At 35.2% G+C, this 26,262-nt stretch overlaps 4 protein-coding genes across 5 annotated transcripts; 3 read left to right on the top strand and 1 right to left on the bottom strand.

The window, feature by feature from the left end:
• Positions 1–553: 553 nt before the first annotated feature.
• Positions 554–2,452, top strand: LOC107926555 (acyl carrier protein 1, chloroplastic). Its single transcript, XM_016857438.2, has 4 exons — positions 554–882; positions 1,206–1,298; positions 1,921–2,043; positions 2,167–2,452. The coding sequence occupies exons 1-4, from the start codon at positions 817–819 to the stop codon at positions 2,293–2,295; spliced, it is 411 nt and encodes a 136-aa protein (XP_016712927.1). The 5' UTR covers positions 554–816; the 3' UTR covers positions 2,296–2,452.
• Positions 2,453–3,350: 898 nt separating this feature from the next.
• On the top strand, positions 3,351–18,974 carry LOC107926462 (chromatin structure-remodeling complex protein SYD). Of its 2 annotated transcripts, none has more exons than XM_041101406.1 (34): positions 3,351–3,485; positions 3,964–4,084; positions 4,174–4,235; positions 5,257–5,372; positions 5,484–6,260; positions 6,761–6,996; positions 7,195–7,361; positions 7,480–7,544; positions 7,633–7,964; positions 8,072–8,207; positions 8,420–8,595; positions 9,264–9,361; positions 9,517–9,702; positions 9,808–9,988; positions 10,072–10,254; positions 10,367–10,410; positions 10,549–10,605; positions 10,729–10,825; positions 10,917–11,089; positions 11,186–11,399; positions 11,574–11,699; positions 11,782–11,871; positions 12,093–12,209; positions 12,310–12,390; positions 12,711–12,818; positions 13,205–13,374; positions 14,001–14,079; positions 14,160–14,234; positions 14,323–14,420; positions 14,528–14,635; positions 14,912–14,969; positions 15,089–15,319; positions 15,422–16,646; positions 16,729–18,974. In XM_041101406.1, exons 2-34 carry the CDS (start codon positions 3,977–3,979, stop codon positions 18,360–18,362), a joined length of 7,608 nt encoding a protein of 2,535 aa, XP_040957340.1. In that variant the 5' UTR covers positions 3,351–3,485; positions 3,964–3,976; the 3' UTR covers positions 18,363–18,974. The 2 variants fall into 2 exon arrangements, with proteins under 2 accessions (XP_040957340.1, XP_016712798.2); XM_016857309.2 differs by having other exon boundaries at positions 7,621–7,964.
• A 1,171-nt stretch (positions 18,975–20,145) lies between these two features.
• Positions 20,146–20,437, bottom strand: LOC107926382 (50S ribosomal protein L33). Its single transcript, XM_016857227.2, has one exon. The coding sequence runs from the start codon at positions 20,433–20,435 to the stop codon at positions 20,259–20,261; it is 177 nt and encodes a 58-aa protein (XP_016712716.1). The 5' UTR covers positions 20,436–20,437; the 3' UTR covers positions 20,146–20,258.
• A 1,831-nt stretch (positions 20,438–22,268) lies between these two features.
• LOC107926364 (NADH dehydrogenase [ubiquinone] 1 alpha subcomplex subunit 8-B) lies at positions 22,269–24,825 on the top strand. Its single transcript, XM_016857205.2, has 3 exons — positions 22,269–22,462; positions 22,562–22,772; positions 24,523–24,825. Exons 2-3 carry the CDS (start codon positions 22,585–22,587, stop codon positions 24,653–24,655), a joined length of 321 nt encoding a protein of 106 aa, XP_016712694.2. The 5' UTR covers positions 22,269–22,462; positions 22,562–22,584; the 3' UTR covers positions 24,656–24,825.
• Positions 24,826–26,262: the final 1,437 nt, after the last annotated feature.

Genomic DNA, 26,262 nt, shown 5'->3' with positions numbered 1-26,262 from the left:
AAATTTATTTAATGCAATTACATAAAATAATTTTAAGGATAAATTACATAGGTCGGGAAATTATTAATAAATTTATGTTTTAATTTTTTAATTTTAAAAAATTATAAAATGATTATTGAATTATTTAAAAGTTTCTATTTAAGTCATTAAGTTATTAAAATCGTTATTGTATGACTTTCTATAATTCTAATTTTTCAGGAAATAACTTTGAACATCATAAATCTGTGAAATAAAATTTAAACAACTTTCGTCTCTGATATCTAACACTAATCGATAGATCGATTTGGATCTAAGTTATGATTTTCTACTCATTGATTGACACCAATCTATCATATCAATCGTCAAATCGTTAATAGTCCATAACTCAAATAAAAAACTTTTGAACAGTTCAGTAACTTAAATGAAAATTTTAGAATAGTTTAATGATTATTTTACAATTTTTTAAAGTTTAGTGACTGAATTATAAAATTGCTAATAGCTTAGTGACGTTTGATACAGTTTGCCCAAAATGTTATCATTATACTATATTATATTATTTAAAAAAAGTTTGCCTGATGGAGAAGGCAAGTAAGAACAGTGTTGTTTTTCGATACAAACTATGAAATGCAAATGGGAAATTAATGGCCAAAACAAATCTCAACCAAATTCCAATACCTTCATAAGGCAAAAAAGCAACCACCAGAGGCATCTATAAAAACATCTCATTCTTTAAAGCTTTCCAAAGAAAAATTATAACTACAAAACACCCCCTCCCTCTTTCATCGTGATCTCCGCTCTCTTCTCTCTTTCATATCGAACCAAAAAAACCCGATCCCAATGGCTTCTTCAACTGGATTTTCACTCAATTTCTCCCCTCTTTCAACTTCTTTGAAGCACAACCAGGTCTTCCTTTTTCCTTTCATTTTTTGGTGTTTTTTTTATCTGATTATTGTGCTTTTTTTTTTTGGTTTTTTTAAGTTGGGTTTTGGCTATACATTGAATTTTTTTCTTCTGTTGGGGATGTTTTAGATTTGATGCTGAGATTTGAATATTTAGCTGAAAGATGATCTTTTTAATCACTAATCAGTTATTGAATTTAAGTACAAATAATCGAGTTCAAGCAGTTGGATTTTTATGTTGAATCACATTTAAATTCTAAAAGTGAAACACGATCGAGCTCGACTTCGAATTTTTCATTGATTTTATTCAATTCTATTTCTCTGCAGGTACCTCTTCATGGGATCTCTAATGTCAACTTACTTAGTCTCCCATCTCTTAGAATCCGACCGGGACCTATGCGCCTCCGGGTTTCTTGTGCGGTACGTATTGATTCGAGCCTAAACCGTTACCGGCATATACCAATATGTGTAGTTAGGGTAATACCGAAATGATATATTTAAACACGCCCATATCCGGTACATACCGAGAATGGTATGTTACCGCATCCGAAAATATAGTCATTTAATGGTACAATGCTGACTAATTAACAACCGGATCCGCATCGCTAAATGGCTAATACGATGCCGATTAGCCGATCGTTGGAATCCTCTTATACTAAAACAAGATTATAAGTGTGTAACTGTACCGGTGAAAGGACCTTTAACTGCAACTGTTTGGGCCTAGCCGAAGTTGTTTTTAGGAAAATATATTATGTTAAATCGGATTTTTCGATTTCTATGAAATATCTGTATCTGATATTTGCTTTCTTTATATAGTTGGATACATGTAAGTCTAATTGTGTAAAAATGTGTGGAAACTTAAACTATGAGCATGCTTGTATGTAACATTCAGTTTCGAGTTCGGGTAACATAGTCCATATGATGAAGCCTTTACATGCATTTCTCCGTATCGATATAGTCCATAGTCCATATGATGAAGCCTTTACATGCATTTCTCCGTATCAATATGCTTAACTGGCTCTGGGGATGTTAATATCTTCAGGCCAAACCTGAGACGGTGGACAAAGTTTGTAGCATAGTGAGGAAGCAACTAGCACTACCAGAAGATTCTTCTGTTACCGGAGAATCTAAGTTTGCTGCACTCGGAGCCGATTCTCTTGACACGGTAACCAAATATCTACCCTATAGGATCTATTACGTTTTGATATTTTGCTGGAATGAGTGGATATATTACATTAATAAACTCGAAAAACACTAAAATCAGATGATACTTGTTCTTGTGATTCAGGTCGAGATTGTGATGGGACTCGAGGAGGAGTTCGGAATCAGTGTGGAAGAAGAAAGTGCCCAAAGCATTGTCACTGTTCAAGATGCAGCGGATCTGATCGAGAAGCTCGTGGAGAAGAAAGATGCTTAAAACACCATTGAAAACGGCTGGCTGTCCGGCAACGAGTCCTTAAAAAATATATCCCCTGTTTTTTTCTTTTTGGCCTCTCCTATGTTGTTTTAATGGTAGTTTTGTTTTTGTTGCTTATGGAACATGTAAACCAACATGAAGTTTGGCTGTTTCTTCATTGTGGTTACAGTTTAAGGGTAGAAAACTCAGTCTCATTTCCATGTTGTCTTGAGCCATTTGTTCTATGAAATCTCGGATTTAATTAAAAAAGATTCCACGAGATCTCACTAAAATAAGGTTATAAATTTACGGATTTTTAAATTAAAGTTTAATTATAAAATTCTCCCGTCTAATTTATGAAATTTGGGAAGTGAGAAGTTAACCCCTTTTTACTAAAATTGTGAACTTAGTGCAATTGATACTTCTAAACCATATCATTTAAATTGCTGACTTTAAATTCTATACATTAGCAATTTATAGACTAGTAATAAGCAAAAACCAGCACTGCAGCAATGTATATGTCATAGTTCAGCAAAAATCAACCGCTTAATTCATGTGTTTACCAGAGGATCGAGTTTTGACAAATTATAATACAGAGGTTAACTTTTCAATTTTCATAAAGTAAATGGTAAAATTCAGAATTAAAAATATAAATTCCCAATATCTTGGTTCACAAAAACAAAAAGGGTTAATATACCATTGGTTACCTGAGTTTTTCTTCAATGTTTAATTTGGTACTTGAGTTTTTTTTTTAATTTAGTACCCAAGTTTGCTTTCAATGTTCAATTTAGTACCTATATTAAACAACATAACGTGGTTTGATAAGTGTGTTCTGATAAAAAAAGGACTTAATTGAGTAAAAAAGCTGAAGTACCAAATTGAAAAAACTCATTTACCAAAGTAAATATTGAAGCCAAAATTCAGCACCAAATTGGGGAAAAAAACTCAGGTACCAAATTGAACATTGAAGCCAAATTCAGGTACTAAATAGCACATTAACCAAAACAAAGGGAGAAAATAAGAAATTTCCCCAAAGAAACTCGGCACGCACGTAAAAGGTGTACGTGTGTTTTAGGACCATTTTTATTTACTCTCTTCGTCTTCCTTTTGTTTCCTGCAAAATCAGAGAGCTTCATTCCCATTAATGAAGAGGTTTTCAAGTTCGAATCACTCTATGTAGCTTACCTGAGAACTCTTCGATCTCCGACTAGGTTTGTTTTTGGGCCTTTTATTTGATTGAATTTTCTTCGGGTAGGGTTTTCTCGTCATTGATATTATAACTTTTTCGAGGAAAAAAGAACGATCGTTTGTCGAGAAACAAACAAATTGCTAAGCAAGTCGCATTACAGTGTGGTGTAAGTAGTTTTGGATCTTAATTTAGTGGTTTTCAGCTTAATTATAGATATTCTTCCATAAAAATGCGGTTACTGTGCTAGGAAGTTTTAGGTGGCCAAAGAAAAGAAAAAGATTAGGAAATTTAAGTCTCTGTTTTTATTTTATTTAGTGTTTTGTTGTTTTATTTTATTGAATTTTCAGTTTAATTACGATCATATACTTGGAATTGAAAATTTGTAAGTCTTAAGTGTCTAAGGAATCGGAAATTACAAGTTTGGTGTGAAATGTAGGGATTAAATCTGATGGTTTGGGACTAATAAAATTTTACTTGCTTATTGGCTGTTAATTTTGTAGTTCGTAGGAGGAGATGGCGTCTTCTTCGCATCATGTTGAGTTGGAGGCCGCAAAGTTTCTGCACAAACTCATTCAAGATTCTAAAGATGAGCCAGTGAAGCTAGCAACTAAACTTCATGTGGTATGCATAGGTTTTTGGTCAATTGAGCTGTCTTATTGTGTACTAGTTAGCTCTTAAGTTTCATACCATTTATATGGATTTTGTTTTAGATATTGCAACATATGAAAGCTAGTGGAAAGGAGCATTCAATGCCGTTTCAAGTAATATCAAGGTGAAGTATTTTTGTCTTATCCGTCATTAGATGGGCTTTATTAATAATTCTTGTTAAAAGACCATTGGATTTTTGTAGCTTGGGGAGAGAATGTATCCAAGTTATTTTCATCTATATGGAGATAGCAAATTAGCAAATTGAGTTAATTAAGATAATGTTGGATCTAATAAATAATTTTGATAGAGTGTGCTGTTTACTTTGCTTATCAATTGGCACTTGAAGTGTTAGTTTCTTTATTTTCCTTTAAAGGGATGCAAGTGCTTTATATTATTTTGTAGATATTGAAATGACCAGTGGAACTACTTGGTCTTTATTTGGGTAGTCATGCAAATCTTGAGACACCTTTAATGAAGAGTGTGCCCTCTGCTGTTATCAGGGCATCAATTACCCCACCATGCATATGGTTGGATAAGCTAAATGTCTCTCTGTTGCAGTTAAAACTTTTACTTTGGTCTGCCCTCTTTTTCGCCAAATGAAGCTGTTCTTACTAAATGAAGCTGTTCTTACTTTTCTCCTCCTGGATGGAACTATGTATTGTAGCAACCAAGACATGCTTGAATTAAATTAGAAATTTGGGTTAACATTTAGCTTTGTTCGCATATATGATAATTGCTTTTTAACTTTGATTCAAGCTGTGAAATTTAATCATATGTAACCCTGAAGTAAAATATACAAAGTGTTCTGAGCTGCAATAAAATTACACTCACCTAAAAATCAAATTACAACTTGATGTATCCTCCTTGTTCAGTGTACTTAATTTTATGTTTATTAAAAAAAACCTGTACATGATTTCATATATCTTCATCTTGCATTTGTTCTTTGGCTGATCCAACTGTTGTGTTAACTTTTGTTTGTCCTTTTTAGTATTGGCATGGTTGCAATGGAGTGTTGAACTTACTGTTTCAACTGTTATGTTAACTTTCTTTTGTTCTTTTCAATATTGGCATGGTTGCAGTGGAGCTTTTAACTTCCTATTCCAGGATGTGCACCCTTTCTCTGATGTTTTTTTTCTTTATTGAAGGGCAATGGAGACTGTTATCAATCAACATGGTCTTGATCTTGAAGCTTTGAAGTCATCACGGCTTCCTCCAACAGCGGGACCGCAAACATTAGATGCTACATCTGGACAATATTCTGGTAAATTGCTGTTAATCAAACTTCAGTTAGCTTGAAAAAACATTTTGCAAATGTGTCCTTGTTAAGTGGCATACTGAGCTAATCATTTACAAATGAGACTCTTCTGTCCAGGATCTTCCCAGGGTGTTGCAGTTCCAAAGGATTCTAAAGCAGGATTGGCCCAAATTGAGATGCCTAAATTTGATCCATTTTCATCCGGCAGGCAGCCTGTTGGTCCAAGCATTGCTGGACATGACTACTATCAAGGAGCTGGAACTCATAGGAGTAGTCAGTCTTTGGATCATGAAAGTCCATCTAGTTTGGACACTCGGTCTGCTAACTCACAATCCCAAGAAAAACAAATGAGTCAAAATGATAATAAAAAGGCTGCATCTAAGCGAAAGAGGGGTGATCCAATGGAACCAAAATTTGACACTTCCCAGCAACTTGATTCTAGTAATGCTCCGATTGATCCAAGGAAAGGGAAGATGAATAAGGCTGAACCATCTGGCTCTAGTAACTACAACATGGTCCAAAGTAGTGTCCAAATGGAGCATTTTCCATCTTTACCTGGTAATATCAGATCAGTGCTTAGGGGAAGACTGGATGGTCAGAATGTTACAGAAAACCTAGTGGATTCAACTAGCAATTTGATGTCACATGCTCCTAGTTCAAAGTATTCTGAAGAAGTGGAAGATTCTTCCACTCAAAATGCACCTGGGCTGCAGCAAGAGGGACTACTTGGTGCACATGAAAACTTTCCCTCCGGGGGTGGTGTATGGAACCAAAACAAGGCTGGGTTAGCCTTTGATAGATCTCAACTTCACAGGTTTTCTCCAAATGTTGTTTCTGGCAACATGACAGCTGAAATTTCGTCTCATCAGTCAATGCATGCATCATTTGTACCAGGTGAGCTGATAAAAGGGAAATAATTTTGTATTTGTTAGATATTTTAATGCTCATATCTGTCTCCCACACTTGTGTCTGAAATAGTTCAATTTTATCTGGGTGACAAAGGAGAAAGAAACCTTAGCTTTAGATTGTCTGAGTTAGAGAACTTGTCTCTTGATGAGATCATGTATTTTTTGCTCCTTCACTCTATTTTTCTTGTTCTGGTAAAGCTTAGTTGTAGTTTAAATATATACTGGACCCATTTTGGTCTTGACTGTTTTTGTATTTATTTTGGCCTGGCAAATTAAATTTAAACCTCCCCTGCCCTTTTCACAGAGTAAATATATTTGAGAACGATTATTTTTCTTGTTGATAACAATCTATAAATGGAAGTTGAATGACAATTTTACTTGAGGTTGAACAGTTCTTAAAATGGAGTCTGGATTTCCTGAATTTCCAAAGTATCTCCTTGGTCAGATAAAATAATTATCAAGTTATTGGTATCGTTCAACTTTCAGGTGCTTTTGGGAAGGTTCAAGGACTGTTGCCTGCCACATCTATTTCATATCCTGCAGGTGAGCTACCGTCCTCAGGCACGGGCCAATTTAGTGGCTCTGAGTGTCAGAAGCATGGATTATCCAAAGGTTCTGTAGCAAGTCCTGATGGGTTGTCCACAACACTTTCTGCTGGAAAAGTCTTGGAACATGATGGAGGAAGTTCAAATATGTTGGCAGAAGCAAATAAGGCAGCTCAGGTAGTCACTATGGCTTTTCCTCCTTTTCATGCACTTCTTTTTATTTTTTATTTTTTATAAGTCACCATAGCTCAAATATGCTATTTTTTTATCCAAAGGTGCTAATTAAACTTGGACTGCTTTTTAATATGTTGCTTTGAATTTAATTGATTTTATATAGTGAATTTTCTGGCAGTTCATGTTATTCGCCTTTTGTAGGTTGGCAGGCAAAATATGGCTTCTGAGATGACCATGGTTAGAGCCACAACTCCAAGAGATATGGGAAAATCTCCTGTCTCCCAATCTTCCACTTCCTCTGGCATGCCCTTCAAGGAACAACAATTGAAACAGCTTAGAGCCCAGTGCCTTGTTTTTTTAGCTTTCAGGTAGTACCAATTTCTTTCAATATATGCTACCATCTTTAATGGGGGTATAGGTGGTAAGAATCTTTGCATGGTCTGTTGTTTTTCTTTATTCTGTATAACTTGTGTTCTTTACGTGCAGAAATGGTTTGATGCCCAAAAAGCTGCATCTTGAAATTGCGCTTGGAAACATATTTCCCAAAGAAGGTTGTTTTAATTATTTAAATTTGTTTTGCAAAATTTAATTTTCAGTAGTCTATATCATTTACTTGGTAATCATCAGCTGGCAATACAGATGGCCCTCACAAAGAATTGAATGAATATGGAGGGAAATCACAAACTTCCAATGAGCCAGGTAGCATATCTGAAGTTGCAATGCCATTTGGAAGGATGAATAATACACCTCCAGGTTTCACATCTACTGGAAGATTCCCTGAGGCTGATTCATTGTCAAAAGAAGCTGAAACATTGAAAGTGGAGGAGAGTAATGGCCCAACTTTCGATCTTTCAGCAATTGTGGACGAAAGGAAACAAATTCTAGCTAGAAGGAATGCAGAGCCTGAAATTCAGAGCTATGAGACAGTGGGGCCACAGGCATATTTAACTAGACAGCCTGACTCTGCTACTGTAAGGGGTGGTTTTACTGTTAGTAAACCTGTGGATGGCATGGATAACTGCCATCTGCTAATGAGAAAACCTGATCTAATTTCTTCTGTGATGGTGCTAATATGCAGGTGAACCCTGAAATGATGGGCTGGTCTGGAATTGGCAGTCATAATGAGGTTTCCAGGGCATCTTTGCCAGCCGCCGCTGTCCAGCATGATTTGGTGCTACAGAGAAAAGATTCTGATTCTCAGTTTCAAAGTCCTGGTAATGTTATGGAATCAATATCTTCCTAAAAGTTAACTTCTTATTCATCAACTTTGTTGAAACTAGAATGATAATCTTTAAAGCTTTTTTGATTAATTGAAGTCAACTTTTAGGATGTGGTGAATCTGGTGATTATGGAGCAGAGGATTCAAATTGGGTACAAAGTTCATTCTATTAACCATTTGCTAAGAAATTATGTCTGTTTTACACAGAGCAAGACGAGGAAGATAAATCTGTATCAACTGAGCCTTTGCCTTCTCCAAAGCACACTATGTCAGAGAAATGGATTATGGATCAGCGAAGACGGAAGCTATTAGCTGAGCAGCAGTGGGTTCTAAAACAGCACAAAACCAAGCAGAGAATGATTAGTTGTTTCACCAAGTTAAAGGTTTGCTACAAACTTTCTTCTGAAGTTCTTAATACCTGGTTTAACCTTGTTTTTCCTTCTATTTGTCTGTAAAACCATCCTGCAACATTTTTAAGGATATAACTGTTATTTGCTATATTATTTGTGAGATTTTATTGAAAGGAAAAGTTTATGTGTCCCCTGGTACCCACAAATTTTGTATGAATAACATAAGTGGAAGAAAGGTTGTAAAATCAACCGAAAATTTCTCTGTAGAATAAGTGAGATTGGAGTAGAAAGTTAAATTTTAGCAGGAAAGACCAAACGAAATGTTCTGTTGTTTTAGTAAAGCAATCGTCCATTTTTAATTTGTATGCTCTTTATATTCTCACTAACAAAAATTTTTGAGATTTTCTTTCTTTTTTAAGTAAATTTCTTTTTGTGAAAGCCAATGAATGGTTTTGTGTTTAGCTTTAGAATTTGGAGTGATTCTGCATCATAGACTGTGATCAAGATTGAAAGGAATTCATCTCTAAAATTTGATAAAGCCTTATTATTGGGTAGAAATGGGTGATTTTAGCACTTAAGCTTGCAAATTTGAGTAAGAAGCTCACTGGATGGTATAATAACATCAAAGGTAGTGCATGGTTTTATTATGGATCTAGGATTGCATGTGCACATGCTTTTTTAATTAATGCATTCACATGTAGGAAACTGTGAGCTCATCCGAAGATATATCTGCAAAAACCAAAAGTGTTATAGAATTGAAGAAACTCCAATTATTAGAGCTCCAACGCCGTCTGCGGAGGTAATTGATATGTAAAATTTCCCCTCAAGTTATTATTTTTTGTATTTCTTATCTTGGTTTTTTGTTGCCAGTTGTAGCTATAAGTAGTTGGTTTGGCTGTTTCCTTGATTTTGTTATGAATTTTCATTTCACATTTTCTTCTTAAATTTTGGCAGTGGTTTCCTGAATGATTTTTTCAAACCAATTACAAATGATATGGAACGCCTCAAATCATACAAGAAACATAGACATGGTAGAAGGATAAAACAACTTGAAAAATATGAGCAGAGAATGAAAGAAGAGCGGCAAAAGAGAATTCGTGAGAGGCAGAAGGAGTTTTTCAGTGAGATAGAAGTTCACAAGTATTTACCACTTTGCTTTTCTTACCATTTAAAGCCTTTGTCTTAGTTGGTTGCTTTGAATAAATCTACATCCTTTCTAACTAGCTTGGTAAATTGAAACCTCAGGGAAAGGCTGGATGACGTGTTCAAAATTAGGAGAGAACGCTGGAAAGGCTTCAATAAATATGTGAAGGAGTTCCATAAGAGAAAGGAGCGTATACATCGTGAGAAGATCGACAGAATCCAGCGTGAGAAGATTAACTTGCTCAAAATCAATGATGTGGAAGGTTATTTGCGAATGGTTCAGGTTAGCTCAGGCTTACTAGCCTCTAGTAGTGCAAAACTTTTTCATTCATATTCGTATTGAATATAGTTCTTGATGTTTTATAGGATGCTAAATCAGATCGTGTTAAGCAATTATTGAAAGAAACTGAGAAATATCTTCAGAAACTTGGATCCAAGTTACAGGATGCCAAGGCTATGGGAAGTCGCTTTGGGAATGATATGACTGAGATGCGAACTGCAAGTGTTTTTGAGAATGATACTGCTGTTGAGAATGAAGATGAGGCTAAGGCAAGTTTTTTACTTGTGCATTTCTGGAGTTGCTGTCTTTCCTTATCCAAAAGTTTTTCAGTCATCCTTTGTTTAAATGTTGAAATTTTTTTATCATCAATCTGGTCTGCAGCATTATGTGGAAAGCAATGAAAAGTACTACCTGATGGCTCATAGGTATCAGTTTTTCATATTTTTTCTTGTATTTTTTTTAATCAAACATCTTGTGGTTGTTTTGTTTCCTAATTCTTTTCTTAATTAGTATTGAATTATTTGTAATTGCTGAAAGTTTCACAATTAAAACTGTTTTTGCAGCATAAAAGAAAACATCAATGACCAACCAACTTTTCTTAAGGGTGGAAAATTAAGAGAGTGAGTAGAATATGCACTTTGCCAACATGTACACGTATATATATTTTGGGAAGGGCTGGCATGGGGAGTGCTTTGTTCATTCTCTTGCTTGAAGTTTCTCTCAATTGTACTTTTTATGTGCAGGTACCAGATGAATGGTCTTAGATGGCTGGTTTCACTATACAATAATCATCTTAATGGAATTCTTGCAGATGAAATGGGTCTTGGGAAGACTGTTCAGGTATTGATGGTTCTATATCTTCTCTTGATTGCAGTTTATTTTATAAGTTATTATAAAATATTTTCATTTGTAATGTTATATACTTTTGTAGGTTATTTCTCTTATTTGTTACCTAATGGAAACCAAAAACGATAGAGGACCATTTTTAGTGGTTGTTCCATCCTCAGTTCTGCCTGGATGGGAGACAGAAATAAATTTCTGGGCACCTGATCTACGCAAAATTGTTTACTCTGGGCCCCCAGAGGAGAGGCGTAAATTATTCAAGTAATGACATTCAAACTGTGAATAAGAGCCCTTCCTATCCTATACTTTTTGTTGTTTTAAAATACATGTAAGCCTAGTTATCCATTTCTGGTGCAGGGAGAGGATTGTACATCAGAAATTTAACGTTCTCCTGACAACATATGAGTATCTAATGAACAAGCATGATAGACCAAAGCTAAGCAAAATTCACTGGCACTATATTATAATTGATGAAGGTCATCGGATAAAAAATGCTTCTTGCAAGTTGAATGCAGACTTAAAGCACTATCAGAGCTCTCACAGATTGCTGTTGACTGGAACACCATTACAGGTTACCAATAATATTCTTTGGATGCCTTTTAATATATTCTTTTCATTTAACATTTGTAATCAATACTTGCTGTCATTTCCTTGTTGGTGAGCCAGCTGTATTTCGTGCTGCTTCTTTATGAGTTAATGTGTTGATACAATGTAATTCTAACCTTTTACTTATCTTTTTATGTAGAACAATCTTGAGGAGTTGTGGGCACTACTCAATTTCTTATTGCCTAATATATTTAATTCATCAGAAGATTTTTCTCAGTGGTTCAATAAACCATTTGAGAGCAATGGGGATAATTCTGCTGATGAAGTAATTAACTTCGACCTTCTAGCTATTGGAGTAATTTACTCTATTATCAAACTTACGTGTTTATGCTAAATATTTTGACTAGGCCTTACTCTCTGAGGAAGAAAATTTGTTGATCATAAATCGTCTTCACCAAGTTCTCCGACCTTTTGTGCTTCGGAGGCTGAAGCATAAGGTTTGTATTTACATGGATATTGTATTAAGGATAACTTTTTCTTAGTTGAATACTGATTGTCTTTGTTTGTTTTTATGTGTCTCGTCATAAATGAATGCATGACTTAGCACTTATGAAACATTGAGAGGCTCAATATTTTGAAGTCATTGTTTTGTGTGGTATTAAGATCCTCGGAATTCTAGTATGCTAATTATCTTGCATCTTCTTATCTTTTTGGGTAGGTTGAAAATGAGCTTCCTGAGAAGATTGAGAGACTTGTCAGATGTGAAGCTTCTGCTTATCAAAAGCTTTTGATGAAGAGGATTGAAGAAAATCTTGGTGCAATTGGAAATTCAAAGGTTCCTTTATGACATTCTATTCTTATTTATAGTGAACTCTTAAGTATATCACTGTTTTAGACATTTACAATTCTTTATTCTGATCATTCTTCTTTTGCAGGCTCGATCAGTGCACAACTCTGTTATGGAGCTCCGTAATATATGCAATCATCCATACCTCAGCCACCTTCACGTGGAGGAGGCATGTCCTTTTCCTATTTACTAATGTTTAGTTTTCTTGAGAATTCTAGCAGATAAAAGATAAGAAAGTATAGGACAGTCTCTTTTCTGAAGCATCCTGTAAACCTTTTATCTTCTTTATGTAATTAATTCTGGAATAAATCAGTTCTTAAAAAATAAAAAATTCCTATGAAAACTTGGTAAGTTGGAATACTCAAAGAGTTAAAGATAATATCGATCCACTTGATTATTTTCTTGTAGCAAACTAGGATATCCTTAGTTGGCTGGTATAAATTTTGCCTTGACTGGTACAAACCTAACTTTTGGATAAAACTTTTGTAGGTTGATAGTTTGATACCACAACATTATTTGCCCCCAATCATTAGGCTTTGTGGCAAGCTTGAGATGCTGGATCGAATACTCCCCAAGTTGAAGGCAACTGACCATCGGGTAGGCAAATCTTCTGATGTGGTTATGCTAAGATCCAACAATTTCTTAAAGCTCCCTTTTGATGCATTGTGGTACTTTAGTTGTTTGTTTGCATAAAAAATCCTATTGCGGAATCTGGCTTCTTCTTTTTTTTTTGCCTGCGTATGTTGTCTATTAATATGTTTCTAATCTTGCGCCATTGGTTTTATTTGGCATTTCTAGTTTAAGCCCTATTTATTCTTTTCAATCTTGGTGGAATGCATAAAACTCTGTTTTAGCATGATCAATTGTGATTTTCCTTGCTAGAACCTTCACATTCTTCCTTCATTAATGAATGCTTGTAAATATTATAGTTTTCTTAAAATATAAATTAATGAAAGATTCATCCCTTTAATTTGAATTTGTAGGTTCTTTTCTTTTCCACAATGACTAGGCTACTTGATGTGATGGAAGACTACCTCACCTTTAAACAGTATCGCTATCTTCGGTTGGATGGCCATACAGCTGGGAATGATCGTGGTGCGCTTATTGATAAGTTTAATCAACAAGATTCCCCCTTTTTCATATTTTTGCTCAGGTATAATTTTCTCCTTGGTCCTAACATGCAAAAATTAAGTAATATGGATAAAATTTAACTGCACCACACCAAAAAAGAAAAGAGGGGGTGGGTGGGTGGGGGAAGTAAAATTCAGCTATGCTGTATGCTTCTGAACTTCACAGGCTCTTTAAATGAGAGTTATTTGGGGATTGAGACGAGATTAGAATGTTGTAGCAGAGAGGAGTAAGGAGGGAAAGTTCTAGTCTAGAGGTTTATCGAAACTCAGGCATGTTCTTATAATATATTTTGTTCTAGTTATACTAGGGGGTTATATGTGGTAAGGGTTTAGACATTAAAGGGGATCAGGTATTTGAATATTGGATGGGTAGCATGCACTAGGCATCATTTTGAACATAGAAGTTTATCAAAATTTGGGCATGTTCTTATCATTTAAAAAAAAAAAAATTACACCTGCAAACCCCACTTTTGGAACTCATCCTTAGTAAATGTTCTTTATTTTGGGAGGTTGAAAATAATTTAATATACTAAAAGAGAGTAGTATTAGACTGGGACTCTTTGCCTAATCATTTGCTACTTAGATTATTTGTATGTCTTACTACTGAGTAAATAGTCTTGTAGTTTTGACATTTGAATGTTGGTGTCAGTATTCGAGCTGGTGGTGTTGGAGTCAATCTTCAAGCTGCTGATACTGTGATCATATTTGACACTGACTGGAACCCACAGGTTTTATAGAATGTTACATTTCCTTGATAGTTTCTTATGATATTGGTTGTAATATATATATTTTGGTTGATACTTCTTAGGTTGACCTGCAAGCACAAGCAAGAGCTCATAGGCTTGGCCAGAAGAAGGATGTACTTGTTTTACGTTTTGAAACAGTATGTTCCTAATCATTAAGTAGTGTTTTCTGTTGCGTACCATTTTGTTTTACCTTGAGTTGTGTTTGATTATATTTTCTTTGATAAGGTTCAAACTGTTGAAGAACAAGTCAGAGCTTCTGCTGAACACAAATTGGGAGTTGCTAATCAGAGTATCACTGCCGGTTTCTTCGATAATAATACAAGGTAAATTGGGTTGGCTGTTGAGCTGTAGTTTATTGCATGGAGCACAAGCTGTTTCAAGAGTGTTTTGACTCATGCTCTTAAGTAAATTTCTGTGATTTTATCGACAGTGCTGAAGATCGTAGGGAGTATTTAGAGTCCCTCCTGCGGGAGTGTAAGAAAGAGGAAGTTGCTCCAGTGTTGGATGATGATGCTCTAAATGATCTTTTGGCTCGCAGGTATTTTTAGATTTGATCTTATTTATCTATCTGTAATTGACCGGTGAAGGATTCCTTATATAAATAAGAGATTTTGAGCAGTCAACTTTCTCTGCAAGGCTATGTCTAGTTGGAAATGACTGCATTTTCTTTTAGATACTTCGAGATTTTTATACTGATCCAACTTTACTGTTGTGCTGTAATTTAACATGGCAATTACTTTCTAGTAATATTATGAGCTTTTAGTTAATGACATGATTTTGGTATTAATATATATTACATGTCTCTGTGATTCAGTGAGTCTGAGATTGATGTGTTTGAATCGGTTGATACACAAAGGCGGGAAGAAGAGACGGTATGCATCCAAGTCTCTTAGACAGGAAGTTTCTCCATTGCTCATGTTGAGCATAAACGTGCTTGGCCTGTTGCGTTTACTTCTATTTTGATGCCTTTTTTTTCCCTTAAAACATGCAGGCAAAGTGGAAAAAGTTGGTATGTGGATCAGAGATGGATTGCTCTAAGCCTCTACCACCATTACCACCTCGCCTTGTTACAGATGATGACTTGAAAGAATTTTATGAAGCAATGAAATTGTATGATTCACCAAAGACTGAGTTACAGCCTAATAATATTGGGTCAAAACGGAAAGGATCTCTTGGTGGTCTTGATACGCAGCAATATGGGAGGGGCAAAAGACAAAGAGAGGTTTGTTTTCTCTCTAATATTTATGGCTTTGCCTGGTGCTGCCGTTGCCTCTTTAATCAAGTGAAATTGCATTTTGTCAATCTTAAATTATTGCTGTATTAGGTGCGCTCATATGAAGAGCAATGGACAGAGGAGCAGTTTGAAAAAATGTGTCAAGTTGACTCACCTGAATCCCCCAAACCGAATGAAGAAGCTGTTGAGAGGAACATGCCAAAAGATGCTTCAAGGGGGACTCTCAGTAACACACAATCTCCAGCTCCACTTCCTCCACTACCACAACCACCTGCGGTGGAGCCTGCACATCAGCCACTGCAGCAGAACAAAGATGCAGCACCACCACCTAAACGGGGACGTGGAAGGCCAAGAAGAGTACCAGTAGAGAAATCTCCCACTACGCCAGTGTTTTCAACACCTTCTGAGACCAGTAAAGTGGATGTTGGGTTACAAAAAGCAGCAGGCTCTAGCTCATCAGTATCTACTGCTCCTGATCCTCCTAATACTTCAAGAGTTTCTCCGAACTTGCAGCCAAGAATACCTTCTGTTTCTATTACACCTGTTGAATCTAGCCCACCTGGGTTCTCTTCACCAGTGCAATTAAAAGGACAAGGTCAAAAGGCTCAAAGTGGTGGACAAGCACCTCGTCGAAGGGCAAAGAAACAAGAGCCTGCGTCCATCCCTGCTGCTGATGGTTTAGCTAGTCCAGGTCCAGAATCAAATGAGCAATCTCAAATTAAATTAGTTAATCCACCTGATAATCAAGCTGTTGCTATAAGTGGAATTGTTCCCAGTGCCTCCAATGTTCCCATGACCAAGTGCACCAATCTTTTACCCATTTCTCCTGGTATGGATAGTACTAGTGTAACCAATCATCCTTCTGATGCAGGGGTTAGTTTGAACTCTCAGTCACTTACTACTTCTGGTGCCCCAATTGCTCAATCAGCTCCATGCCCTACAATACCTGTCCAAGTTAAAGGCCAAGGCCGTAAGGCTCAGAGTGGGGTAGGGACACCTCGGCGTACAGGAAAGAAACTGGCACAAATATCAGCTGCCGCTCAGGATGTTTTGGTTGGTCAGGATTCAAAATTGAATACTCAAGCACAGGATCAATCTGCAGCTGCATCACCAAATAAAGTCATTCCAATCAGAAGCAATCAAGAATATGATGCTGCTTCCCCAACAAAGGTTATTCAAGAGCAAGCACAGGGAACTAATGCACCTGCTGTAGTAACTGGTCATAATCAACATTCTGCTGAACATGACAATTTATCTCAAAGCAAGCGATCAGAAAGCTCACCTGAAGTACCTAATGCTAATGCCGTAACTCTTGGTAAGAATTTGGATGAAATGGATCCTTTAATAATAGTCGAATGGATATTGTAATATATACTCAGTATGAGAGACTTTTGCAGGGCCTGCTGTGGGACAAATTCAAAATGCTGATGCTCTTGACAAGGTTTCTGTGATTGCAGAAGTTTCACCTGTTATCCCTGTATCAAGTCAGACCGCAGTTGAATTGGTAAAGAACCAGATTGCAGCACATAAAGCTTATACAACAATGTCAACTGTGAAAACATCTTCAGTTGGTAGTGCTATGACAGATAATTTGCCTTCATCAAATCCTCTAGAAGGTGGCAATAAAACCATTCCTAGTCCTGGTGCAAAGACTGCTTTGAGCTCTCTGCCTTTTCCAACTAATGCTTCTGTTTCTTCAGCACCACAGTCTGCCGCTTCTAGTCCTGCTGAATCTGTTCAAAGCAAAAGGCCAGGTCCCAAGAACACGAACAGGACAGAAGCACCTAGGCGTAGAGGAAGGAGACCTGCTATTCCTGATGCTTCATCTGGCCAAGACTTGAAAGTAAATTCGTTGCCCTCGAATAAATCAAGGGAAAATTTGGTCAATAAAGTTACTGCAGGGAAGAACAATCAAGATTCGGGTCCTCATGAACTGGTAACTGTCACTCCCGTACATGCACCTGAAGTTCTTTCTCCGGGTGCTTCTGTTGGTCATGATTCAAAGAGAAAAGTGACTAGTGCAATTCCAGCATATAGTCGAATACAGACTGCTGATGTTAATGATGTTGCCCGAGTGATGAAGGAAATTTTCTCTGAAACCTCATCAAAAACCAAAGCTGGTGAAACTTGTGGGAGCGAGGGCAGGAATACTCCTACTGCACCCGCACCCTTATCGAACCAGACACCGGATGTGTCTGATGAAAATAGTTTAGATGGTAAATCAGCTGTCTGCACACCAGCTCGTGAACAAGCTGCTCCAGCTTGTGATGTTCCCAAAGAAGAAAGTAAAAAGCTATCTGTTACTGAAGCTGATACTAAAGAACCGGAAAAAAATGCAACTCTTGTGGTCGAGGCCTCTGTTCAGGGGGCTGATTCTTTGAAACCTGAATGCAAGACCCATACTGGCTCGGAGAATGTTGCAAGTTCAGGACAGGTTCCAGATGAAAATTTAATTACAGATTGTAATAAGGAGGTTGATATTACATGCCCTCAGAATGCCGGTGGCAATCAAGATGTGTCTAAAGGAACTCCTGCTTCTGGTGGTGATCAAACAGGTTCTGGAGTTCAACCCAAGTCTCCCAGTCCAACGGAACTGCTTCGAACCGGTGAAAGTGCTAAGAGTGATTGTGTTGAAGTTTGTGATAAAGAAGTTAGGCCCTCAGAAGCATCATCATCCGAGACAGCTATGCAACCTTTGGAAACAGCAGTTCCTGTTTCTGATATCTCACAAGACAAGAGTATTGAACAGTCCCGGTCAGAAGCAGATGCAAGCAAGTCGGAGGAGAAATCAGTGGCTGCTACTGGCCCTGATAACATTCCAGATTCCAGCCAGCTTTCTTGCGATACCACAATCACTGAGAGTGGCAAGGAGGCTAAGGGAGATGGCACTGACCCTATTGTTGAGCCCTCTAGCAATCAATTAGAATTATCTGCGGCATCTCCTACTAAGGTAGAATCTGATCAGTTGAATCAGAATAGTTCTGAAAATGAAACAGCGATCTCTTCAGAAGACTCTGGAAACGACTCGTGATGTTAGTAAGCTTGAATCTGCCGTAGAGTGTACAAATGGCAGTCAGGGCAAAGAAACAAACCCCACAGGAACAGAACTTCATTCACCCCAGCTGGAACATGTTGCCAAAGCTCCATAGCTAGCCTAAGCTTGATAGTTTTGATGTCTCCTAATCTGATTCATCATATTCCCTCGATCGATAAGCTCTGAAGTTCTTTTTTCTAATCAAGAACTCATTTTTATTGTTCAGAGTATTATAGGATCGAAAATTTTACCCTTTTATTCAGGTTCTGTATGCAGATTGAATGATGATTGCAGCCTTGCAAGGCTCGATGATGGCCGTTATATATTTTTTATTTGACAGGGTTTGTTGAAGAGCTTACTTATGAGATAGATCGCGTTGCATTAATGGCGGATAAATGGTCGCTTGGCTGGGCTCGACTGCATTGCAGTTGAGGCAAAAAGCGGGTCATTATTAAGCTTTGCTATGGTAGAAGCATGTTCCTGTCATGGATTTGTGGCAATGTTGGGGGATTGTTTACCATATCCTGGTCGTAAAGATATATTGGCCATGTGTGTTTTATTTAATCAAACTACAGCATTTAATAGTAAAAATCAAAATTTTATCCTCAATTATGAAAATTATTAGGAACTTATAATATTTCAACATTCACATGATTAGTTTATTTATACAAGGGAAAACAATTAAATTGATGTGGAGGATATTGTTAATGCCTTAAAAATTATGAATCCAAAATCCTTTGAAGTTCCAAATTTCTACAATTTTGAATAACTAAGTAGGTCCTTTTATTATTGAGATTTAATCAAATTGATCCTTTTATTATTAAATATAGATAGTCCTTTAAAAACAATATTAGATAAATTAGTAAATGTTTAAAAAATATCATTTCTTTTTTATGGAGTTATTATTTTTAGAGTTTATGTGGTTTTGCAATTAATTTTTTTTGTTTAATTATGCTATTTTTAAACAGTAAGTTTAACTCTGTTATTTTTTTTAATAATAGAGGGATTAAATTAAGGGTAAATTATACAAATGGTCACTTAACTATGTTTACATGCCTTTTTTCAGATAATTCCTTTTGTTTAATGTTTGAATTTGTTCCTGTTTTGGTCATCTGTCATTAAATTTTAAATTGATAACAGAATTTTTTTTGACTGATATAATAACACATTTAGTCTTCAATACTTACATATTCTATCAATTTAATCTTAATTCTATTGAAAACTTGTTTTAAATTTTTTTTAAAGCTTATATTTAATTAATCTATTTTGAAAATATTTTGTTTACATAGTTCAAATTTTAAATTCAAGTATGCTACTTAAAAATTAAATTATTTTTAATTTACTAATAGTTGGACTTGGATGGCTACCAATATAGTTTATTAATTTAACGACGGATGATCAAAATAATAACGAATTTAAACTTTACTGTTTAAATTAAAAATTATTAAAGTTGAGTAACTAAAACAGGAAATCAAGCATAGTTGAGTGACCATTTCTAAAGTTTACCATAAAATTAATTCAGTTACCACTTACCAATCATGTAAATTGTGATGGTGAGAAGAACTAAGTATTGATTGCTACATAGCATACATACATGGTATAGAAAAAAGTGGTAATAGAGAGAAACATGTATTAGCTACTGTTGCAAATCATATACTGAAATATGAAAACCGAACTGAAACCGAATCAAACATTTCGGTTTCATTCGGTTTTCGGTTTTCGGTTTTCAGTTTTCTTTGGAGTTGAAAAGGGAGGGCAAATAATGGAGAAACAATGCAAGTAGAAGCAAATGTCAATTTATTCAAAGCTTTGGCAAAATTTGATCTTGTCAACGAGAAACAGAACCTAGTAGTAACATTGATTTCAATAGCTGCTACGTACCAGCTTCAACCTTTATTTCATTTTTTGTTCAGTGAAAAGAACATGGCGATTTACACGAGGATCGTACTTGCGGAACTCAAGTTTCTCAGCCACTTTCTTAGCACTTTTCCTCTTCACGTAGAAGAAACCGGTTCCAGCAGCCGAGACAAGACGAATGAACATGAAAGTCTTTTTCTTTTTGTCACCCATTTCTGGACATACATGATATAAAAAAAAAAAAGAATGAACATCAGTAGAGACAGAACAAATCCGAGTCTGAGTAGCATAGACATTAATCACTCCAATTGGTAATCAATCATCAATTCTGTAGTTTTACAAGTGTAACCCTAGTCCCAAAACTACGAGGTTCCGCTATGACATGTATCCTTTTCAAAAGAAAAACAAACCCGAGTCAAGTAACATAGACATTAATCATCCCAACTGGTAATCAATCATCAATTCCGTAGGTTCACAAGTGTAACACTCTAGTCCGAAAACTATGAGGTTCGGCTATGACATATAACTTTTTTGAAAGAAAAAAAAAACCCGAATCGAGTAATCAATCGCAAATATTGATTACTCAAACTGTAATCAATCACCAATTCCATAGGTTTACAAGTGTAGCACCCTATGCCCTAAACTATGAGGTTCAGCTATGACGACTTTTTTGAAAGAAAAACAAACCAGAGTCTTGTAACATGACATTAATCACCCCAATCGGTAATCAATCACAAATATTAATCACTTAATTGGTAATCCATCTCTAATCCTGTAGATTTACAAGTCTAACACCCAAGTCCTAAAACTACGAGGATCCGCTATGATGTATATGTAAAGAGTTAAACCTACAAGTCACCTTTTGTAAAAATAAAACAGTAAAGGGCATTGCTCAATATTGGGACCTTTCTTCATTATATTCCAAGTTCCAAAACCACCCCAAAACCCTAAAATTTCTAAGTTGATCGTTGATGGCAGCCATTTCAGAAGAATAACCGGGTTCTTTTTGGCAACGATTAAGAATATATATCTAAAAACCCATTGCAAGTAAAATATAAAGAACCATAACCCCAATGCAAGGAAAAGGAAACACTTTTTTCTTTTTTGCGTAAATTCAAATTCCATTTTCTACACTTAAAATCAGATGGAAAATCTCTGTAAATTTCAGCAAACTCATTACGTTACTCCATCACATGAACCATAGAGAAATACACACATATTAATAAAGAAGTGATTATAGCCATTAAATCAAAACAAAAGGATTTGAAAACTTACCTTTGAATTATGTGGCGGAATCACTGTCTTGAAATCAGCTGAAGAGAAAGCAATGAAATTAAAGAGAGCCACCAGGGTTTTTGGCCTATGGGGACAAATTGAAATGATGTAAAGACGTAAATACCCTTCCTTGCAGAAAAGATTAAGGTCAAATTTTGCTTTGTGGATTTTAACTCTATTTCTTTTATATATTACGCATATCCCTTTTATAGTACATGTTCCGAGTTTGGGATTACCCTTTTCTTCTTCTATTTAGAGTGTAAGGTCTTTTACCATTTTTTGGATTAAGAGTTAAAATTTAAAAAGGGTAAAATGGTTTTTACAATTCCTCTCAATTTTGAAATAGAGTAAATTGGCCCCTACTTTGAAAAATCAAAGGTTCTAATTCCGATCACTTTTTAAGCAATCAAGGGTAATAATTAATTTGTACATAATTTTAATTGGTATAACAAAAGTTTTAATCTTTAATGTTTAAATATTTTATCAATTCAGTCTTGATTCTTAAAAAAAATTAACCTTAACATTTACACATTTACATAAAATGTTGGAGGCTAAATTTGTTAAATTAAGACCACATTGATAGAATGTCTAAATTTTGAGAGCTAAATTTTATTATCATATCAATCAAAATCATATACAATTGATGGAAAACGTTAACTCACGCTAATTATCCTTAATTACTCACTCTCAAAATTGAAAAAGATTAAATTGATCAAGAATCAATTTGTTCAATATAACAATTAAGAGGGACTAAAGAGGTCTGCTTATCGAAAAAACTAAAATTGAAAATTAGAGTAAAGAATGAAAGTCGAAAACATAATATAGGGACTAATAGTAGAATTTTATCAAAGTATTACAACCCGTCTTCACCGTAAGTATCACTACCTAACCAAAAAGAACTCCCAATTTCTCTCTCTAATCCCAATCTTCTCTCAGTTTAAAACAAAACCCATTGATTGATTAAGGTAAAAGATTAGTCACAATCTTAATTGTATTGAATTAACGACTTTGATTTTAATGAAGTTTGGATTATTTTACTTTGGGTACTTTTTTGATTGGTTCAGAAAGAAGCGATCTTTCTTCGGAAATGGCGGACGTGGTTGATGCGGCGGGTGAACCGATCCCGACATCGTCGGTTCTAATGGCGGCCGCTAAGCACATCGAAATTAATTGCATGCCCGAAAACGTGGAGTTCCTTAAGTGTAAGAAGAAGGATCCGAACCCTGAGAAATGTCTCGATAAGGGCCGCCAAGCTACTCGTTGTGCCCTTGGACTGTAAGCATTTTCATTTTTCAGTTTTTACCTCTTTTATTTCAATTTCTTTGTTGTTATTGTTGATTTCCATTTTGCTGGATTTTGTTTCATATGAATTGGGTTGGAATTGATAAGGAATTCGTATGGGATTGATAATTAGGGTTTTCGGGGTAAAAGTATCATGGAGACTTCTATACCGGATTGAATTTTGCCCCCTCTGCTCAAAAAATGAATAAATTACTCCATTTATATTAGATCAAAAGGCAAATTGGCCTTTTTGTTAAAAATTCTATCAATTTTTGCAGTAAAAAAATGGTTCTCCTATGTCACCATGAGATACATGTGGCACACCATGTGTCACTATGTGGTTATTCTGTCAATATTGTCAATAGTACAAATGGATGAAATTTTTAATAGGAACTATCAATGTGCTTCTTGATCTAATGTACAGGGATTAGTTTGCCCATTTTCTGAATAGTGGGGGAAAAATGCAATTTGACTTTTAGTATAAGGGCCTCCATAGTCTTTTTACCGGTTTTTGGGTTTTAAAAAGTTGAAATTTAGGGAATGATATTAAATCTAATATGTGTATGGTTAGATTATGTGCATAGTTAGAAATTTCAAAGTTTTTTCAATGTATTTCGAGGATTGTTGAAGGTGATATCCTGTGTTGCTCGAATTCTTCATTTTTCATTAAGCACCTTCAAATACATGGAAAAACTTATAAAAACTCACCATACCCATGTCAGATACATACCTGTCTTCGACACTCACACTCAAGTCCGAGGAACATAGGTCATATCTCTATATCCTTGTATCAGGCATGAAAATCGGATATCATTACTTTAAAGAAATACAAAGTGAAAGCAACATAGGTTCTATAATGTGAAAGTTTGGCTAGAGAAAACAGGGATCAGTCCTTGCCGGTTGGCAGCCGGAGAAATGAGTAGGCCGGGTGGTTTTGGATATGTCATTGAAAAAAATAACTAAAATATGACAAATTTATGCAAATACACATGATCAAATTTAGAAATGAACCACTATTGCGGTTTTGATTTGTTTAACATTTGGATGTGCTTATTAGTTTTAGATTTGCTTAATGTAAACCATGTTTTTTATTAGGTTTTAGCCTTCTCTTTGTTAGTAAGATACCGAATACCATTTGGTTAAAGCATCTAACCAGTCCCTATATTTTACTCGAAAGTGTAACTTCGGTTTTTGTATCATAGAACTGAGTACCAGTTTAATCCTTGTACCTTTGCATTGGAGCAAACAAGTAAAATGAAGTCGGTTTCGGATTGGGTTTATTGGAATCTACCTCAGCCACATTTTCGTATTTTTTCTATATTGTCTGCTCAATTTGCTTGAATAATCTGTAATGGTAACCATCTTATATCTTGATGGTTTTAGTTCCACTATCAAAATCATACATATTTATATGGGCTAATTTGGAGTTAAAAAATTGAATACACACAATATGCATATATAGATGTATGTATATGTATGTGTACGTAAATATATGTGTGTATACATATGGTGATGTTCAGTTCCCCATGAAAATGTGCTACATTCTATGTATAATTGGATACCAACATAAGTGCACTCAAAATTTGAAGAACCGTTCTCAGCCTCATGTCTAAATATGCATTCAATATAAATGTCAAACATGAGTGTTTTAAAGAAAACGAAGAATAGGGGTAACATAGCTTCAATGCTTTACACTTTTTGTATTTCTTTTCATAATCATAATGTAATATTTTTGAGTGTGTAGGCTAAAAGAGCTTTATCAGAGATGCAAAGACCCGATGGAAGGATACGTAGGATGCATGTATTACCATACAAACGAGTTTGATTTATGTCGCAAACAGCAACAAGCATTTGAGAAAGCTTGTCCTTTGGAGTGAGTGATATTTTGGCAATGGCAACAAACATTGTTTGAGATTTCCATGCTTGAGAAATAAAATTTTTAAAATGAAAAGGACCGGTTTTGCATTTGAGCAAAAAAACTTGTTGCAGTACACTTGTATCCTGTTTTCCATTGTGATAAGCAGCAATGTCTTTTTTTAAGCTAAAATTTGACTCTCAAGCTGCCTTTTTTAACATGATTAATCATTGTGATGAATGATTTATTCATGGTCTCATTCGGATATGCACTTTCGCATATGATTTTTGTTGACTGGGGTTTTAATAGTTTGGGGAAAAGTCTGAAATGTAGTTCTCTGTAGAGAGTTGATAATAGGTCTAGTATTATCTTCGGTGGAAACTTTGTCTCCTCGCCTTTGCTTAAGAGCCACAAGGGTTCACGAAAGTAGAGCACTGTTGTCATAAGCCTAGACCTTTAGCCTAGTAAACCGGGAGAGCGCCTTTGTCACAGGCTTTAACCTAGAAAATCGCGTGGTTTTAGGCGGTAAATTCGTTTCAAATATGCCAGGACACTTATGTTAAAAAGCAACCAACTTTGGTAGGCCTTAGGCGGTAAATTGATTTCTCGGGAACTGAGGATTTTCAAATAGAGTTTAAAATTAAGTGTTAGAAAAAATAAATGTTAAAAAAATGGGTATTGAAATATAAAATATATTTGGTATTTTATTTAAAATTAAATATTAAATATATTGTTTGTTAAAGGATAATATAATCTTAAATGAAATGAAATAAAAAATTCGTTGAATTTATTCTCTATTAAGTGGTAAGTAGGTCTCTATCTATTTATTATTTTCTATACTTTGTTTATAGAAAAAAATTATATCTATAGTTTTTACTAGGGTTGTCAAATGTGTTTAGCAAATTAAGTTGTTGAAAATGTTAATTTTCAATTGATTAATTTCTTTTCAACACTTTATCATGTGAAATAAAGCACAAGAAAGCAAAGCTTGAGTAAATGCTCTCAATTTGATTATTGAGTAAAAATGAAATGCTCTCAATTTGATTATTGAGTAAAAATGATTACAAGATCGAATAATACAAATGAGGTGGGAGAAGACTTTTATTTACAATTGAGCATTTCTAGATTCAACGATACAAATTAAATTATATCAACGACTCAGATCCAAGCTTTTCTACAAAATAGAGTCCTAAGGAATTTAAATTTTCAATAATCTTATCTTTAGAATTACAAAATTACCCTGATAATTACAATTTACTGGATCATCAGACAACTTTCCATAATGTTCAAAGACTTGAGTCAGTCTTGGTAGATTAAGCAACCCCAATTCAATAAAATAGTTACTTCAGGCTGTTCTATGTGCTTCGATCACGAGCCTTTGTGCGCGAACCGTAATATTTTCACCTACCAAAAAAATCTAGTAAGATTTGAATTCATGCCTTCATATAACATTTGTGGTAAAATGATACCTTAATTTGGAAGGAAATTTTTGGGTTCATTTAATATGATTAGCAGTCTAATTCGGTCCCAAACCTTGGGCTGGACCGTTTGAATAATTGCACCAATACTAATAATCAGAGTTGGAAATATTAATTAATAATTACACGTTTATAAATCTTTAATTTTTGG

The sequence above is a fragment of the Gossypium hirsutum genome, chromosome D09, assembly GCF_007990345.1.
Source record: "Gossypium hirsutum isolate 1008001.06 chromosome D09, Gossypium_hirsutum_v2.1, whole genome shotgun sequence".
Lineage (NCBI taxonomy): Eukaryota > Viridiplantae > Streptophyta > Magnoliopsida > Malvales > Malvaceae > Gossypium > Gossypium hirsutum.
The sequence above is the reverse complement of the archived record's forward strand: the minus strand, read 5'-3'. Positions and strand labels throughout refer to the sequence as shown.